General features: G+C 38.1%; 2 protein-coding genes across 5 annotated transcripts; one reads left to right on the forward strand and one right to left on the reverse strand.

Moving 5' to 3' along the window:
* Positions 1-6,846: 6,846 nt before the first annotated feature.
* Positions 6,847-12,061, forward strand: LOC120002217 (protein WVD2-like 7). Of its 3 annotated transcripts, none has more exons than XM_038850889.1 (11): positions 6,868-6,974; positions 7,107-7,200; positions 7,290-7,357; positions 8,234-9,037; positions 9,243-9,449; positions 9,567-9,610; positions 9,697-9,783; positions 9,864-9,960; positions 10,058-10,129; positions 10,725-10,823; positions 11,180-12,061. In XM_038850889.1, the coding sequence occupies exons 3-11, from the start codon at positions 7,316-7,318 to the stop codon at positions 11,633-11,635; spliced, it is 1,908 nt and encodes a 635-aa protein (XP_038706817.1). In that variant the 5' UTR covers positions 6,868-6,974; positions 7,107-7,200; positions 7,290-7,315; the 3' UTR covers positions 11,636-12,061. The 3 variants fall into 3 exon arrangements, with proteins under 3 accessions (XP_038706816.1, XP_038706817.1, XP_038706818.1); XM_038850890.1 differs by having other exon boundaries at positions 7,296-7,357; XM_038850888.1 differs by having other exon boundaries at positions 6,847-7,200.
* Positions 12,062-12,284: 223 nt separating this feature from the next.
* LOC120002218 (chaperone protein DnaJ-like) lies at positions 12,285-14,353 on the reverse strand. Of its 2 annotated transcripts, XM_038850892.1 has the most exons (6): positions 14,177-14,353; positions 13,455-13,521; positions 13,276-13,363; positions 13,081-13,157; positions 12,942-12,992; positions 12,285-12,775 (listed from the first exon to the last, which is right to left on the reverse strand). In XM_038850892.1, the coding sequence occupies exons 1-6, from the start codon at positions 14,209-14,211 to the stop codon at positions 12,560-12,562; spliced, it is 534 nt and encodes a 177-aa protein (XP_038706820.1). In that variant the 5' UTR covers positions 14,212-14,353; the 3' UTR covers positions 12,285-12,559. The 2 variants fall into 2 exon arrangements, with proteins under 2 accessions (XP_038706820.1, XP_038706819.1); XM_038850891.1 differs by lacking the exon at positions 14,177-14,353 and having other exon boundaries at positions 13,455-13,972.
* Between the last annotated feature and the right edge of the window lie 5,423 nt (positions 14,354-19,776).

The following is a 19,776-nucleotide window of genomic DNA, read 5'->3' on the forward strand; positions in this document are numbered from 1 at the left end:
ATATATATATATATATATATATATATATATATATATATATTGCACATTAAAGCGGATAAGACCAACAAGCCGTCCTCTAGAAAGCGATGATAGCTCTTCGTGGAGTGCGACACAAAGTTATCTCCCCGAGTACCATCTCACGTGGGATTGTAGGGAGATTGAAACAATGGGATCTCCCATGCTTCTAATTTCAATGCTATAATAATATTCACAGAAGTGATAGGGATCCCAGTAAATGAGATTCAATCATCCTAATAATCAATCTTGACCGTTGATTGTGTAAGTGTCTAAAATTTCATTTATTGAGATCCCTAACATTTTTCTAATATTCATCTGCTTCCGGAATTTGAGCCCTAGTTGGACCACCACACCTAGAGTATATAGAACAGTCGATGGGTTTGGCCCGTTTCGGTATTTGTTTGAGCCCAACTTCAAATATATATATACACTTATATGAAAGAAAACCAAGTGGTGTTGAGTTATCGAGCTTGGCTTCATGCATCTTAATTTTACAAGAAAAGCATATACCCAAACAAACATATCAAGTCAGGATCCGACCATAAGCACTTCGTCAATATGTCATTTCCACGTGCCCCTTGAAACAATCGAAAAACAAAGTTAGTTTCTAGTCATTTCTCCAAGTACGAATTAAGTTGTATAGCACAAGACAAGCAAAAAGGAATTTCCATTTATTATGTCATCCATTATTTAGTAATGGACCAATAGTATACATAGCGGTCGCAAAAAAAAAATCGGTTTTGAATCGGATAACAACACATATTTATGAAATATTTACATGTACGGATCCTAAATCGGATTGGATTTCAAACATATTTTTTAAACCGAACAAAAATTGTGTTTGGACAACCTGGATTTTAAATATATAATTAACGTATGTTCAAATTTGATTTAATTCGGGTTAAACAAATTCGGTCATCCGGACCGACAAAAGTTTGCCACCCGTAGGTACATATACATGTCTCCATCCTCTCTAATAACCAAAATTCATACACTCATATAATTTTCCATCTAGATTTTGATTGTTTTGGACTCACGTTGTTTTCAACGCCCAAAACATGATAAGTACCCTGGCCCCACTCAACTTACCTGATCATTATGAGATCTTGTGATCTTACTTGTTTTTAATTGTTTTATTTTAAATTGAGAAAATGAATTCTTAAAAAAATGGTCTGAATGATCAGCATCTCTTTCTAATTGGTTGGTATCTACAGATATCAGTTGCTCTCTATTTATGCTGGAGAAGCGATAATGACCGTCTGATTAAGATATGATAATCTTGTTTTCTCACACGGTCGTTTGTATTGGTTGGTATCTACAGATGTCAGTTGCTCTCTATTTATGCGGGAGAAGCGATAATGACCGTCTGATTAAGATATGATAATCTTGTTTTCTCACACGGTCGTCCGTTAAATACAAGAAGACAAAAATACATACAAATCGTGCATGGACCATATCAGATGCAGTATGTCTGGAGCTTTCCCTTATCCCACATCGGAAGAATGGGAGCAAGCTTTGCGCCATATATGCATGAGGCTTGCCTTAGACTAATAGCCAAGGTTTTCGGGTCAGCCTAGAGATTGGGCTTGGTTCTGGGCCTTGGTTAAAGCCGGCCCATGTGTGTGTGGGCGCAGGCTGGGCCTTGGTTGTTAGTTTGCATCAATTTGGTATCGAAGCTAAGGCTCGCTTCCGTGTGTGGGTGCATGTGCGCCCTCAGGTGGGCGAGTGATTCGCCCCGGGTCACGAGTTGTGCCCAGGTGTGTTAATCCTGGCCTTGGTTGTTATGATTTGCATCAATTTGGTATCGAAGCTAAGGCTCGCTTCCGTGTGTGGGTGCATGTGCGCGAAGCTAAGGCTCGCTTCCGTGTGTGGGTGCATTCGCTTCCGTGTGTGGGTGCATGTGCGCGAAGCTAAGGCTCGCTTCCGTGTGTGGGTGCATGTGCGCCCTCGGGTGGGCGAGTGATTCACCCCGGATCACGAGTTGTGCCCAGGTGTGTTAATCCTGCACGTGGGACACGTGTTGTTGTGAAGACGTTCCCTTATCTCACATCGGAATTGTTGTGACGGAGGGAATGATGCAGTATGTCTGGAGCTTTCCCTTATCCCACATCGGAATTGTTGTGACGGAGGGAATGATGCAGTATGTCCTTATCCCACATCGAAATTGTTGTGAAGACGGAGGGAATGATGCAGTATGTCTGGAGCTTTCCCTTATCCCACATCGGAAGAGTGGGAGCAAGCTTTGCCCACATCGGAATTGTTGTGACGGAGGGAATGATGCAGTAGTATGTCTGGAGCTTTCCCTTATCCCACATCGGAATTGTTGTGACGGAGGGAATGATGCAGTATGTCCTTATCCCACATCGGAATTGTTGTGAAGACGGAGGGAATGATGCAGTATGTCTGGAGCTTTCCCTTATCCCACTCAGAAGAGTGGGAGCAACCTTTGCCCACATCGGAATTGTTGTGACGGAGGGAATGATGCAGTAGTATGTCTGGAGCTTTCCCTTATCCCACATCGGAAGAGTGGGAGCAAGCTTTGCCCACATCGGAATTGTTGTGACGGAGGGAATGATGCAGTATGTCTGGAGCTTTCTCTTATCCCACATCGGAATTGTTGTGAAGACGGAGGGAATGATGCAGTATGTCTGGAGCTTTCCCTTATCCCACATCGGAAGAGTGGGAGCAAGCTTTGCGCCATATATGCGTGAGGCTTGCCTTAGACTAATAGCCAAGGTTTTCGGGCCAGCCTAGAGATTGGGCTTGGTTCTGGGCATTGGTTACAGCTGGCCCATATTTGTGTGGGCGCAGGCTAGGCCTTGGTTGTTAGTTTGCATCAATATCCTCCGTGGCACTATCTTGATATAGTAGACAGCTGGATATAAGATAATATCGTATGGTGGGAGGACACGTGGCAAAAGGCATGAGTGGGGACCAGGCTCCAGTGGATGCCCATGCCATGATCATGTGGATCTTAAGGCCGGGGGGGTTTGCAACAACGATTGAAGCCAAACATGGCGTGCTATGATTGCAATGGTGAAGGTGGAAACAACACAGAGAAAAAAGGTTGGAGAGGATATGATCCAAAAGATAAAGGGTGGGGACTAGGGAGTTGTTTGGCAGACGATGCATGTTGTGAACTTTTGTAGTTACTGTATTATATATTCAGAGAATATATACCCATTTTTTGGTCCTTCACATTTCTACCTAGCAAGAATTTGTATGGATATTGTGAGTTGCTTCATGAACTAATCGTCCCTACAATGGTTTGAATGTGAAATTGACATGTCATATTTATTATTGCTCTTTAAAGTTCAGTTTTTTTTGAACACCAAGCATATATTTTGCACGAGTCTGAAGATTTACTCTGCTGAGATGGACCCAAAAGACGCAACCTTGAAAAGATTCCCACGATATAAATAAAAAAAAATATATATATATATATACACGATTAAACACAAATCATATATGGGACATGCATGTATATAATAATAATTAGTTAGAATAATTAAAAATGATGAGTAAGCCAAAAGAAAGGGAACACATGGTGCTGTCCTCGTGTGCGTGGCTTCATTCTAAAGTGCACATCACATGCATGGGGTGGGGGGCTAACTATTGGCTCTAATTTGGTGGCTGATCAATTCATCTCATAATGAAATCCACTGTTAAATTATTGGTTATAAATAGTGAATATATGTAATAATTGCACAGCCCATCTATATATATATATATATATATATTATATATGTTTCAGGTGGAAATTTTCAGTGGATGAGAGTTTCCAATAAGGTCAATATAGATGTTTTATTTTTTTTATTTTTTTTAGGGATTTGTGAATAGAGTGTGTTGTAGAGATTGAAGTTTGGTGCAAGTAGGGAAGGGACCAAAAATAATAAATTTCGTGTTTCAGAAGATCATCATCAATGTAGGGTGAACAGCGGACCAACAATGGGGGTTGGGACCATGAATTTGAAGGAGACAGTAGAGAAACTTCTCTCTCTCTCTCTCATTACAGTCCAAATTAACCAGCAGGACATCTCACCATCAAATGGTTTGGGATGAGTCTCTTCATGTCCCTTTCCCCTTCAATTCCTACCTATTTTTTGCTACTTTTTGAATTCAAAGGATATTCGGGCCTTTTGAATTTATGCAACTTCGCCTCAAACGGGAAACTAATTGAGTCTTTTTAATTCTACACGTGGGGGCTTTTGCTGGTTCTACTTTTTTAGCACCAAACCTATGGGTTGGGTTCTTAATGGGTCTGCTTGTTCTCTCCTAATGGGATTTCAACTTTCCTCTTCCACTTCTAGTGGGTTATTTTTCCCCCATTGAGAGTGATAGATCCGAGGACCAACAAACAAACATATAGTATAAATACTTGTAGGAACAATCTTGTTACTGCCCAAGTTTAATTTTCTGGTCTGAAAACACAGTTAGGATCTTCTCCTTTCATTCCAGTTTAGATTGTTTTCAAGGTTCATCACAAAAATCTTATTGGGCTTTCTCGGCCATCCCTGGGCCTTTATCCAGGAATATAGCTTTTGGACCTAGTTTGTCGGCTCGGTTGTTAAAGATTCGTGAATCAATGAGAGGTCTAAATAAGGGATCAAACGGATATAGGCTGATGAGCGCCGAAATGGAAGAATAACTGGGCCTTGATAAGCCACAATTTAACAGGCCTCGTTTAACTATTTGGGCTTTTTATGTTGCGTGTTCCAAGACTTGCATCTCTTTTTATTTTTATTTTCGTTGCATTTGTTTGTGTGTGTGTAATAAGAATCTTCACATGAAATTTCTGCTCTCTTTCTTTCCTTTGTTTGTTTATGTGAATTCAGTCACAGCCACAAACCCACAATGAATCAAAATACACATGGGATCGCATGCAATATGTACATACATTATACATTCACATCCCTTTATAGTTAAACATAAGCACGAAAGTGGTAATGAAATTGAATAATTCACACTTTCACATGGCCTTACCAATTATAAACATATTAATTGTATGGTATTATATGGTATACCTACCTGAAACCCACCCCCCTTTTTGGTTTTATTCATGTAGGTGTTTCTATAAGTTTCCACTTGATGATTTGGATCTCTCACCTAATATTATGGATGACCACATTGACTGATTGGGGCATGCATGCATGCATGTATGTCACATGGTTAGGGTCACACATGTTGCCTTTGTCATCACTTGAAGTTTGTCAGATTATATATATGTTGATGCCATTCGTGCTTGCTCATCATATGTTTTCCATTGATTTAAGGGTAGGAAAAATGATTAGGTAGAAAGTTTGATCACTAATGATAAATAATTGGTGTAAGTAAAACCACCCAAATAAATAGGATTATTAATAATTGGGAAATTAAGTTAATTAGATCCTAATCCTCCTGTTGTGATTTGATTTGGTTCAAGTGATTTGATGAGATCGAGTAGTGTTAGATCATGTGTACTCTAACGTCAGGCCCCTTGCACGCACGTGTATAGATAGTGTTAGGGCAAACGCAATGGTGAAGTGGTATTGGGCCAACAAAGATGTTGTCTTTTGTTGATGTGGCTGTATTGTAAAATGTGTTTTGCTTATGTGGCTGTATTGGGATAAGTGTTTTGCTGATGTGGATGTATTGATATTTAATGTTTTGGTGTAGTTTTGTTGTGGATAATATGGAGGAATGGAATGTTGTTGGGTTGGGTGGAAAGAGAAAGTGTGTGGGAAGAAAAAGTGTATAGAAATTTATGTTTTGCTGATGTGGCTGTATTAGAATACGTGTTTGACTTGACTTTTTGTGTAATAGAGGTGGGACCGGGCTAACAAAAATGTTGACCCAGTAAATTGTTTCTTATTGCATTTGACCTTACCAAACTCAATGAGTGCACGCAAGGGCTGTTACATGTACTACTTCCGAACTTGCAATTATTCAAGGCTTTTATCATCATTTCATTCAAAAGTTTTGGGGTCCCCAGGAGGAGGAGGATTCTAACCATTATTTCTTTGCCTTTTTGTTATCTGTCCTCGAATTTTGCAAAATGCACATGTTCCAAGTCATCATTACTACATAACTCCAAAGTTTGTGATTTGCATAGCTTTATGTGGGTGGGTCGGCCCTGTTGTACTCCTAAGGTTTTTTTATCAAGACTGTGTGCGCGCTTATTATACAATAACGAGTTATCGAATGGCGAAGGACTACGTGTTTTAAATCCAACATTATTCAAATAAAAAAGTAAAGTGTAAAATATAATATAACAAACTTTAAAATTAGTTTGAAATGTTTTTACAGTGTTTAAACTAGTATGAGTTGGTGTTGGACCTAAAACAAACTCGAACAATCTAGTATAGATTGACACAAAATGAATAAATTGTTACTAATACGAAGAGAATAGATGAACACTTACATAAAACTCTCCAATATTTGAATCATGGTACACTCGGAAAATAAAAGACATGTATTGGAACACCAAATACGTCGGTCCCATCAGCAGATCATCCCGTTAACCTCACAAGTACAGTGACTTTTTCTTGATGGAACCCAGGACAGCTGGCAAGTCAATAGTTTCACGATCTCACACTTGTGCCATACGGTTATACCTATACCCTTCATTCTTTCAGATCTGTAAAACCCCACCCGCCGTTACATCATACAGACGCCGTTCGGTCAGTTTACACGACCCTCAATCCGAACCGTTAATTATCCTCCAAAACTGCCACGTTAAACAGATCTCCGTGACGGAGATGTAGATGGCAATTCTTGGTGGGGTCTGACGAAAACAAGACAAAAGAAAAGCCAACTCGCACATGATGGAAGGCACTTTCTCAAAGCCCTCTCTCGTCAGATTCATATATTTTACACTACACTGCACAGTGATGCATTTACACAAAGCAAGCATAAACACACAGCGAGAGAGGCAAGTCTCGTCGTTGAAGAAAGATCCCGCAAAAGCAAACTTTCCGGTTTGTTAATTTATGCTCTTGATAATTTTAACACGCTTACTTGAGATTCCTTGTGTTTGATTGTTTGTCAAGTTTCGCTGTTTGTGTCGATAAAACTGTTCTATTCGAGGAGATCGGATGGTTTCGGTGCAGTTGCGATTGGAATCGGTGAATTCGCAGTTTCGGTTGACAGTTTTGGGGGCAATTGTTGCTTCGAAACCGTTATTAGTGAAAATGCGGGCGTAAGGTATTTCATTAATCGTACTGAATCCCTCTTTTGTTGTAATTTTCTCGTCTGTGCGTTTTGATCTGTGACGACATTTGAAATAATTGAAGGGGCAGTGGTTGCTTTTCGTGCAATAATGGCTGGAGAGATCGAAGAACCATTCAGCTTTAGCTTTCAGGTTTTTTCTTCTCTCTTTTTTTGACAATTCACAATTTTAAATGACTGGTCTATTAGCGATCATGTGGTCTCCTACTGTCTTCCAAAATAGATTTTCTTTGTGATGTCTTGTAAGAGAGACGGCCATCATATAAGCAAATGATGATGTAATAACATCTCTTGTTGGCCTAGAAAGATAATTACTTTGTTTTCAATTTCAAGGTGAAACTTATGAAGGGAAGCCAAAATTTTGGGGCTTATATAATCCAAAGGTTTCCAAAAACCGCTTTTGAATTAAAGAAAAGAAAGACAATAATCCTAGTTTGTTAATTGCATTACTTAATTTGCACAGTCAAGGGGCTTACTTTAAGTTGATTCATTTTTCGACTTATTATAAGTGAGTTGAATCCCCGTTTTGTTTTAATTGCAAATTTCAAGCATCTCAAATAATATTTTTTTCCTTAATCATAAATTTACTATGATTCGGAATAAGAATTCTTGAACTCTAATTTTGGAAATTAGAAATGAGAATAGTTCTTGTTTAATTTTGGTAAATCTGTTGTGATTTATTTATAACTGTGTTTTCTTTGATCATTGTTTATGTATGCAAATATGTCTGAAATGGCTGCATATACTCTGGAAATTTATGTGATCTGTAATATCAACTGATATCTACGATGAACCATGACTACTACATTACTCTACTTGCACCTTTCCCTTGTGGAGTTTATAGTTCATCACTAAAAAGTAATGTGCATTGCTGTTTGCTTGAAGGAAGCTCTTATTGATTTTAGGACTTGCATTAACTAATTGACAAACACTTTTTTTTTTTTATATCGTGGCAGATAGATTCTATTATCGTTCCCCTTCTAACGTTCACTCCTTTTTTCTCGGCCAGGCAGACTCTTTCCGCTCGGGCTCTATATCATTTGGGAGATACGAAAATGAGTCCTTATCTTGGGAAAGGAGGTCATCTTTCTCTCACAATAGGTACCTTGAAGAGGTCGAGAAATGCTCAAGGCCTGGCTCTGTTATTGAGAAGAAAGCTTATTTTGAAGCTCATTTCAAGAAGAAGGCTCTGAGGCATCAGAATTCCTCTGAGAGCCAAAATGGGGAAGAATGTGACAACGAAGTATTGGAGAACATGAATTACAGGGAAGAATATGATAATGTGAACGAAGGTAGTGGAGAAGAAAGGAACCAATTAAATTATGTGGATGATGCTAGCCATTTTGCTCACTTTAAAGAGGAATTGGAGAATGTGGATTATGGTGAAGGATTCGATAGGGGGAATCGAAGGAGTCAATTTGGATATTTAGATGATAGTGGTACACACTGTGCTTATTATGATGAGAGCCCCAAAGGATTAGAACACCGCAAAGAATGTGAAGTAGCAGCTTGTGGAGTAGAAAATCCCATGGTTTTCCGTTCTGGCCTTGAGATTGAAGCTCCTATGAGCAAGTCTAATAGTTCTATATATGGTTTCCAGGAAGATGGCACACAAGAAACAAGTCAAACTGAAATATGCCCTGGCAAGTTACTTGTTGATGATGGTGAAACTGAGATGGAAGTAAACCAGAGGGCTGATGATATTAGCACTAGTTTTGAATCATCTAGAGCTTTTAACTTATCGCCAAAGAACAGAACAGCCAAGAAAGTAGATAAATCTAGTCTTGAACCTCGTCGGACCCATTCTGCAAAGGTATGGATTTATAATGTACTAGTGGCTAAATATCACCCCCATCATGCTTACTTAAGAGGCTAGAGTCATTTTACGATGAGAAACAATAACATGGCATGTTATTTTTCTTGTGCGAAACTTACTCTATATGGGCACATGCTTTTGGATTGATGCACATTTCACAGAACCTTCACGAGGCTTATACACCTTGATTTCCTCTTTCTAGTTGATGGCTGCTGCAGCAAGTAAATCAACAAAACTGGGACTGAAGTCTTTGATCAGTGCAGTTGCAAAAGGCGCTTCTAGTGACCAATCGAAAACATCTGCAAAGAATCAGAATATAATGGACAAAGAGAGACCAAAAAAAGAAAAACACCCATCACAAGCTGCAATTCCTACTAGACATTCGCTGATCAGAAATGCAAAAAAAGAGGTTGGTGTCAGTCATGAGGATTATTTTGAGTCAATAATGCAAAATTTTCAGTTTGTGCATTATTTTTCATGTCACATGTCTATTGAATCAAACATGTTGGATTTCATGTTTGTTCAGGATACTGAGAGAACCAAAACTAAACAAAATATTGAAAGCAAAAGGTACTTACTAGTTGTGTGCATTGTTGTAGACCCTTGTATCCTTGGTAAGGACTTTTATTATGGTGGTTATTTATTATCTGTTGCAGTGAAAAGGATATAAGGGCGAAGAAAGTAACTCATCCACAATCTTCTGCATCAAAGGTTGAACCCAGAGCACATGATTCACCAAACAGGTCTCCGAGAAAAAGAAAAAAAATCTCTCACAAATTTTATATTTATAGATTCTGATTTTTTATACTTAATTCCTATGTAGACTTAAGCATACTGTTGCTTCGACTAAGTTGGATGTAAAAACAAGTGCTGCAACTTTCAATTTCAAAAGCTCTGAACGGGCAGAGAGGAGGAAAGAGGTAAGACATTACACCATTTTGTCATCTGAACTTTCTTTAGTTCATGTAATCAAACTTGATTTGCTCATCTCTTTGGTCTTCTGGCTCTGTAATCCAGTTCTACAAGAAATTGGAGAAAGAAACTGATACTAAAGAGGCTGAGATGAATCAGCTCCAAGCAAAAACCCAGGTACATGAATTCATCACTTAATTAGCTTTTGCTCTCTGCATGAAAATGATGTGGGTGTCCCCGTTAGTAAAACAGCGTTTTTGGCATTTTTAACTGTCTTGACGTGGAATCATAAAACATCAGTTATTCTATGAATGTGAACATATCCTTGATTACTGTCTCTGATAATGCAACTGCTGCCAACTACTGGTAGAATCTTAAAGTACTTGACTAGACCATTTGTGGCCAAAATTGTATAGCCATGTTTGGTTCAATTGTTTGTTTTGGTGATGTAATTTGAGTTCCAATATTTTTTTTGGTGTAACTAAATTTATGGTCTGATTAGCTGGTAATCAAACTTCACAACAAAAAATTCACAGTGGCAGACTCAAACTGTTTTATTGAAATTCCTTAACTTCTTTAAGAGAGAGAAAAACTCAATCAATTAAAATACTTTCATGGTATAATGTAGGACCTTGTTGCATGTTTTTATTCTTTATTTGTTAACCAAATATGGCCTTGATTGTATCCAACTTCAGTTTGGTTTGTGGTGTTCTCTACATACATCATACTTAATTTAGGTTAAAGCAATTTACTTCAATTACTGTTTCTGCAGGAAAAGAAAGAGGCTGAGATTAAACAATTCAGGAGAAGCCTTAATTTTAAAGCAACACCAATGCCTTCTTTCTATAGTGCTGGCTCAATTGGGAGCAAGGTACCTTATCATTTCTGTATTTGCTTGGATTTTCTCTGGGTATTTTGACTTGGCAAAGAGCAACTCAATTGTCTCTCGCTGGGAAGTTAATTTTATCATGGAGCATTGGTATCGGTAAGGCTACCTTGATACTTTAGGAAGAATAAGAAGAAAAGAGAAATTATACATTTTTGTCTAATTTCTCAAGCTTTCTTGTCTTGTGCCTCCAATAGTTACCCTGCTTTTTTATTGCCTCAGAACAGTTTTACCATCATTTTTTTTGTTGCATAAGGTTTAATTCTTCCATTGAATATGATTATGTTTGTTCATTTCCTCAAACAGGCTCTCATTTATGTTTATGTATTAAACTTTCTCAGGCTGCATCATCCAAACACCAACCAGGCAAGGTACGAAACAATTTGAATGCTGGAGCTGCTGTAAAATCGACACCACTTTTGAAAACAGGAAATGATTGGACTCTCCTTGCGACTGAGTCTCTTAGCCCAACTGATCCCCCTGAATCTTCAGAGGGTTCTATTTGTACTGGAGAGCTATCTGAAGTTCATGCACTACCATTGACTCCACCAACTGATACCAACAGTCACCCAGAAGCAATAGCGAAGGACAGGATAGCCAGAAAGAAAGAGCAGGGGAAAATGCAGAAACATCAAGTTCCAGCCAACAATAAAATGACGAAAGATCTAAAAGTTAGAGGGAAGCTGAAAGCAGGAGCTAGGAGAAACGACTGTGAGGTAGCAAGAAAGCAAATGAGAGGCATTGAGATTGGTAACAGTTCTAGAATGCGTCATTTAACACTTGGTGTGGCCTCCTGAGTCCCAAAAAAGTTGCCAAGTTCCGCACTCTGCTTAAGGATATCAAATCGTGTAAACAGGCTTATTTGTGTCCTCTCTACTACCAGGAAATTGTCTACATCTATACTGGAAAAGCAAGGTGAAATCTGGAGGTTTTGGCTTTGTCCAAATGCCTCTCAGCGATGCATACGACAGATATGGTCACAATCACTTGCTCCGAGTAGCTCCCAGTAGTTGGCCATTCTCATTTTGTGCTAAAATTGCTGATATAAAGCAGGGATGTGATATGAGGCCCGAAAATGTAAAACTGGTGGCTGACTTGCTGGTTTAATGCCACCATATTTACTAAGAATCACTAGAAACATGCTGTCATATAATGTTACCCGTGTGAGTATGTATGATCTCCAATTCTCCATCAAAACTCTCGGAACTAGTAAACTATCTCAATGCTGTGTACAATGTTGTGTACAATGTGATCTGTATAAGTATCACCAAAAGAAAGCTGTGTAGGAAACGAATATTTCCCCTTGTGTCCAATTCTTCCAGACAAAAAGTATGAAAGTTTGTTCTGTTGAATAGTCGATAAGATGAGCATATTTGAGTCCTGGAAAGAATTGAGCAGGCAGACTATATAATCCAAAAGCATCACACACACACAAACTCTATTGTGTATGAAATTCCTGGTCATAATCAGAAATCTGTTTACAGACTTTTTAGCAAACATACAACAAAACCAGCTCCCTCAAAACAGACCAGAAATAGTACACCAAGACGAAAGAAAATCTTAAGCTGGCTCACATTTACAAAAAGGCCTATCACAAAGGATAACCATAATTGTTTGTCAGGACAAATAACCCAACATATGATCATACATAGTGCTTCCATTGTCAAGCTTTGGAGTCTTGTAACTTTGATGAATTGTCCAGATTATAAGTCTCTCATCCCCTATCTCCAATAACTGCCTGTTCCATACATCTGCCATTTTGAGGTATCAAATTGTGGTGGATTTCTCCCCATCAGTAAGTCCGAATTCCATTGCAGACTCTCCGAGTATCCAAAATCTCCAATAACTGTAGGCCCGCAGGGCCAGGAGGAAAACTGGGATCCTTGTGCCATTTCCATCAACATTTTCTGTAGCTCATCCGTGCTGCAACTTTTGTCCTGTAAACAGTAGAACATCATTAAAAAAGAAAATTAGCAGAGGCTAAAAAAATCCCACAGAACGTAAACTACAAGGGGAGATTTACATAAGCTATTCAGAATGCAAGATATTTTATTTCATAAATTCCAAACAGGTCAAGATTAGACGAAAAGCTTCAAAACATACCTTGTTCTGGGCCATCAGAGACCTCATTTCCTCTACAAAATCACAAAAGCCCTGAAAATGATATTAATGGTTCAATATTCAGTATAGAACGGAAGAAAACATAATGAGAAAGAGATACCCAACTTTCATAATTACGAACCTCATCTTCTTCTTCTTCTTCATCAGGGTCATAGAAACCCATATCGTACAAGGTCCTCTTCCTCTGGTCTGACAACACTGTCCCAAGTCCCAACAAACAGAGCGCATAAAAGAAGGTCAAGAAGCCAATCAAGAACATCGTTTATGGAAATTTACGATCAAATACTTTTGAATTTGTAAAAGGAAGCCTGCATACCTGAATAGGCTTCTTGAATTTGCTGGAATTTTCGCTTGGCTTCACCCAAAAGAGAAGGTGTTCTGGTCCATCGGTCTGGATGCCATTGCTACAACATTAACAAAAAAATCATGTAATTAACATCGTCTTCTCAGATGTTAAGAGTTTACTACACAAACAGAGAGTAAAGTTTTACTTACCATGGCAAGTTTGCGATAAGCGCGTCTTATATCATCCGCAGAAGAATCGATACTGACACCAAGAATGCTATAATAAGAAGGCAATAACCCTTGTTGAGACTCCCTCTCCATCACCATAACCACCCAACACTATTACTGAATTCGAAAATTGGGGAATATATATGCTTTGTAGAATAAAGCAGAGGACTAATTGACAGGCATGAAACTCTGAAGGACAAGAAGCGAATAGAAAGTAGGGAAAGGTTGTTCTTTTATAGTGGGTCTTCAATGGCGGTGGTGATTGATTATATGAATTTCTCGATTTGGAGAAAAAATATCTGAGCGATAGATAAAGAGAGAAACAGAGCCTTCTTTCGGTGAATGAGTAATCTTCCGGAATGTTCATGAAGCCAGAAAACGTGCCAGAGATGAAAAGAGACAGATATTTTGGGCATTAATCCTTGTAGAGAGAGATTCTCATGGAGGGTTCTGTTGTCCTGGCACGTGTACTTTCCAGGTGGAAGATATTTTCTACAGTTTGAGGAGAAGAGTAAGCGATGGCTGGGCTGGGCCTGGACCGGGCTCAAATTGTTCAAGAAATAATAAAGTTAAGCCCTAAAGCATGCATATATGGATTGACGTTTTTGCCATCACCTCTCACAACAGAGAGAAGAAAGAAAACACATGCAACTTGTTCAGGAAAAGTAACAAAACATGGGAGAGAGAGTTGACAGAAGTCAAACCTGGAAAGTTGAGAAAGCACCAATGTTGAAAACATGGGATTTGAATAGTTTCCATCAACAGTGGCTGTGAATCTCTGGAGGTTTTAAATTCCATACAAACCCACGTCAAATAAATAGTCCCTACCTCGTGAAACCTCAATTTCACTGTCATGTTCGACCTTCAAACTTCATACATATATGGGTCTAAAAAGAGAGGGTTTCAGGGTCGAACAGACAATGAAACAAAGATTAATCTGCAAGGAACTGCTCACTTGACATGGATAGCATGGAATTCACTCCCCCAATCTGACACAATTCGATTGATCTCTAGCTATCTCCATATCTCGATCGTGCGACACCTGAAACCAATCAAGATTTATATATATATATATATATATATATAACAAATCACAAGCTAATTAACTTTCTATCATTAATAAATCCAAATATAAATTATATAATAAGGACCTGAAATGAAAGGCTGAAACTCGTAATTGCTTAGGAATGAAAGAAGAATAAGAAGCAGATCAAACCTATTTATTTAAATTTTGAAGGAGCTAGCTAGCTGTTGTCTGTAGATCATTAAATTATTATCTTCAGTGAGCGATTTTAATTGGACAGTTTAGGCTGAAGAGTCAGAATCTGGTGCACCTGACTCGTGACTAACGAGTCCTATCTTCTAGCATTGCGTATCCTTCCATTTACTTACTAACTACTTCAACTCTGCCATCCATCTTTGCTGGTAAAGTTTCATATGGTAGGAGAGATTTACATGAAACCCGCATCTACCATCTTTATGAGTAAACGTATGGACCTGCATGATAGCTTACAAATCACGTGTAGAATTAATGAAGAGCAAGACATGACTATACAAATTATCAACAAAAATGTAGGTAAAAACCAAATGTCTGACGGTGGAGTGACTTTACAATCATAATATTTATCATTTTCGTACCTATTAACGCACACTAGTGGTGGGGGATTTGTTGTGCCCAGAAACTCCAAAATAAAGATAAACACAAAGAGACATATATTTACGTGGTTCTTCAACAATTACCTACGTCAAATCACTTTATCACCAAAGATATTACAAGAATAAGAACCCACTTACAAACCCAAAACACCAAATATCTCTCACATAGAGTATGGTCTCTCACAAACTCACCCTTTCTCTGCTCTCTTGCTTAGTTTTACTCCGCTTATAACATGGAGCAAAACCATGCCTATTTATCGGCCTAAACCAACCAAAAACATGTTGTACATTCAAAGCATATTGAAGACTTTTATCATATATGGCCATATCTCTTGTAGAAAATTATATGCCCATGGTCGTATCCTCGAGCATGCCTTCATGTCTTTATCACAAGGATTTCTTCTTTGAAATCAAACCAATGGCATTTAACGGGTTTGAATTTTCCGAGCCACCAAATGAATACTTGTGAGCCGATATTCTAACAGGATACATAATATTTGGCTTTTCATATTTATGACCTCCCAATTCATTAAAAAAAAGGAAAACGAAAAGGCAATAAACAATGGAAAAATCATAAATGATTTTTTTAAAATTTATTTCTTGAGCAAAACGGGAGTACTAATTAGTATATGTTCACTTTGTGAACAGTTGAGATGATTATTGTCATGTATCGTGAAATGTGTGAAGACGGAATGACTACGTACATACCCTGAAGTGGAAAAGGCTTAGCCTCCCTCATTCAGTGCCTAGAAATAGCGAAACACAAAAAGGTTCCATTTCATAGAGCGTTTGCTATAATTTTCAACGTTAACTCAATAACTGCATTAAAAAAATCATGAAATAAGTTGTGAGGTGTTTAGTGAAACTTTTAGATGATGATAGCTCATAACTTGCGAAAATTATTTTATATTTATTTTTAGACAATTTAAAAAATAAAAAAGAGTTTGATAGTCAATTCTCTCAATATAGAGTCGTGTCCAAAAGGAGGTTATTCCCTACTTTGAGCTCATTATAGAAGATATGCTTAATGCTTAGCATGAGATTCATCTCTCTCTCTCGGCAAAAAGTTGCAATAACTATTGGCAATGTTGTCCCAAATATGAGCCTTAATTAATTGTGGTATGAGGTAGTGTTAATTAAAGACAAGATAAATCCCCCCTAAAATATTGAAGCCTGTAAAATTAAGATGGACCGAGTTACGGTTCTTACTATGTTTGTGCGCAAGTGAAAGACTCATTGAAGCCGCATCATAAACGAAAAAGGCATATCCATGCATATGTTAGTATGTTATTAACTTTCCTCTTCTTTTTTTTATAACCTCGGAAATCTCAAGCCCAACGGTCACTTTGTGACCCCTGCGTCATATCCAAATTCCGGGATGTACCGTCACTATGTGATCAATAAATACCGTTGAAAAATATGTTTCTCATTGGAATCTAATATTGGACACACATATACTTAATCTAACCGAACAGACCTCCTCTCGTTGATAACTTTTCTCTTATATATGCACTCGACATTGGCGAAGCAAGCCTACCATGAGAGCGTGTGCATAATCATGATTTGATGATGTGCCAAAAATAGAATCGGGAGGGAGAGGAGAGGTCAGAAGTTACCATCGGAAGACCTTTATTTTGCTCACACAAGTTATCGAAGTTGATTTAGTGTTTAAGAATTAGGGTTTATGGTTTATTGTTTGGGGTTTAAGATTTGGAATTTAGAGTTTATATTTTTAGGATTTAGGGTTTATGATTAATCAATTTTATCTCAAATATTTTAGGGATTGGGGCTTAAAAATATAGTCACAGTGGTTGGTTTATTTATCTAATCTCATCCAGCGATTTGTGGCGATTGTTTCACACTTGTTCATTGCAATCATGAAAATGTTATTTCTGTTTTGTTAATAATGAATTAATTATGTGTTCCAACGTCCAAATGCTTTGGCTGTTTTTTTTCAAGCTGATTGTATTAAATCATTCAATAAATTAAGTAATTGAGACTCATAGTCACTCGGGTCACCATAAAGATTGAGTACAACAAAGAAGACTAAAAAACAAGGAAAAAAAAAAACTAAAAAACACAAAATACAAAGACGATCGTCGCTTGACCCTCCCCGACTACAAGTGTTTTTGGCTGTTTAGATTCAAGGAACAAGGAATTTAATAAAAATCACTCTTCAATGGAACTGAACTAGGGATGGCAATTGGGTGGGGTGGGGTGGGGCGGGGCGGGGGCGGATCATCCCTGGACTGACCGATTTGGAATGATGAGACTTATTTTACGTTTTGGACTGTTTGGTTGGGTTTGAACTTTGAAGTTGACATCCATACGGCCCAACTTAATGGGCCGAGCTCAAGTAAAACAAAATTAAGCCCAACATCCTCCGGCCTGTCCGTAATTCGTCTAATGGGCGTTTTGTTTTAGTCTAAATACTTTTGTAATGGATCCGCCCGAACTGTCATCAGTAATGGGCCTAAATGGTGCAACACTGTTCCAATCGTCTCTATGGACTTATGGAGTGTTCCAATTTTGACATAGTAATCACTAATCAGTTGGTAATTATAGACAAAGATTGCACAAGATTCATGAATTATATAACCAATCACAGTGTTGGCGATTAACAATACAACTATATCAGTAACTTGGAACAATCCCAACAGAGAAAACATCGTAAGAAGAACCAGAACTGACATTTCTTCCATGATCAGCAAGAAAGAAAAGGAGGAGGCAAATGGTGACCTTTTATGGGCACAAAACGTAGTCCTCAGTATAAGAAGACTGGTGGTCAGTAGCGTTAGCAGGACTTAGCTGGTTATGGCACGGAGAAGGTCCCGAAGGAGGCACTGGACCTCGTTGAAGCCGGGATTCAAGCGTACTCGTCAGAGGTCGAATGCAGGCCCCGATTGATGCTTTCGCCACAAGTAGCAGCGAAAACACCATCACTAATTTCATACAATTCACCATTCTCTCTGCAGATAACATGATTGATCTAACAAATTAAGTACTACTCTTCAGTTACGTTTGTTCTTGCTTTCTTGTTAATTAGTAGCTAGGTTTTTATACAAAAACAAAGAGTGTGAAAAGTATATCTATATTAGTCATGCGGTGTTGTATTGGTCTAACGCGAAAAGTTGGAACCGTATGCTTTCCATGAAGATTGGACTATAGATATATAGTATTATTACCGTGTATGGATTATTTAATTTTGAATTAGTGTAGTTTCTAGTAGGAACTCATGGGTTCATTGAACTACTTATGCCACAATCAATAATTAATTATTGACAATAATCATTCGATTTTAGATTTCTGATATTCTGTAATATTGTTGTAATCAACAAGAAGCGCTGCGACAATTTTTCAACACGTTTCAAGGCGTGCTCAAGGCCTAACTTCTCCTCCACATCTACACTACATGGTCCAACAAAATCGCACTTGCTGTTTTTCTCAGTTGGTATCATTGTGTTTTAGTGGACTTATATGTACCCACTGCCAATCCGATCTTTCTTTTTTTTTTAAAAAAAAATGAGGTGATTTTTGTCAATACTAGAATTCTCACGTCGTTTAACATAATCCAACGGAGTGTTTTATAAACAAAATTAGGTATCCTCACTTTGAAAACGCCTATAAGTAAAACATTAAGGGCAAAACAATGTATCAACATAGAATCGGAGCTCAAAGAAGACAATATCTCTTGTGGACTTAGTGCGTTCCGCTGCACGCCCGCACCACCGATCCCCTTTAGACGCATTTTCATGGGCCTACGTGTCAAAAACGACGGTCCATAAAGAACAAATTTGTGTGGGCCCATGACTTAGAGCATATAACATCTTCATTGTGTTTGGATTGAAAATTTCAATAATTTTATTTGTCCTTACAATTGGATCATGTGAATTGTACTACACGTATACATAATTAACCAGAAAATCGGTACAAAGTTTATATTTGCAAGACTAAATAGCAACGGAAAAAAAAAAAAATAGAATAGAAGGAAAAGCTATGGGCATATAACATAGTCAGTGGTATAAGCTGTGAGTTCATTATCGTGTTTGCGTGTATAAGGACTTAGCTTGTGATGACATGGAGAAGGCCCAGAAGGTGGTACTGGGCCTCGTTGAAGCCGAGATTCTACTAGGAATCCGATCAGATTCGTATCCGGCAGAGGTCGAGCGCCGGCTCCGATTGATGCATTGGTTGCTACAACTAGCACCCAAAGAAACACCAACCACCACCTTAAACAGTACTGGACTCTTCTCTCTGCAGAAGATGACATGATTAATTATGCTTTCTGAATGCTGAGATATTATTATGGTTTTATACAAAGAGAGGAGCAGATTGGGCAGTTGAATTTATTGGCGTTCTGTTTTGAATTGGATTGGTAAGGGAGAGAGACCTGACAATGAATGTTTTCGTTAGTTTGAACTTTGAACATGAACATCAAGACTGGTTCAACTTTGCACATGTATGTATGTATTAAATAATGACTCATATTAGAAGTATTACTTAATACCTAAAAATTCTAGGAAATGACAAGTTGTGCGAGAGGGAGAGCGTAACATACCAGTCGAGCATTTTGATTGCTTGTTTATATTATTCTATTATCTGTGATCGTTTAAGGTATAGTACGGTTATACTGATGTGGGTTGATTAT

This window comes from Tripterygium wilfordii, chromosome 7 (genome assembly GCF_013401445.1).
Source record: "Tripterygium wilfordii isolate XIE 37 chromosome 7, ASM1340144v1, whole genome shotgun sequence".
NCBI classification, from domain to species: domain Eukaryota; kingdom Viridiplantae; phylum Streptophyta; class Magnoliopsida; order Celastrales; family Celastraceae; genus Tripterygium; species Tripterygium wilfordii.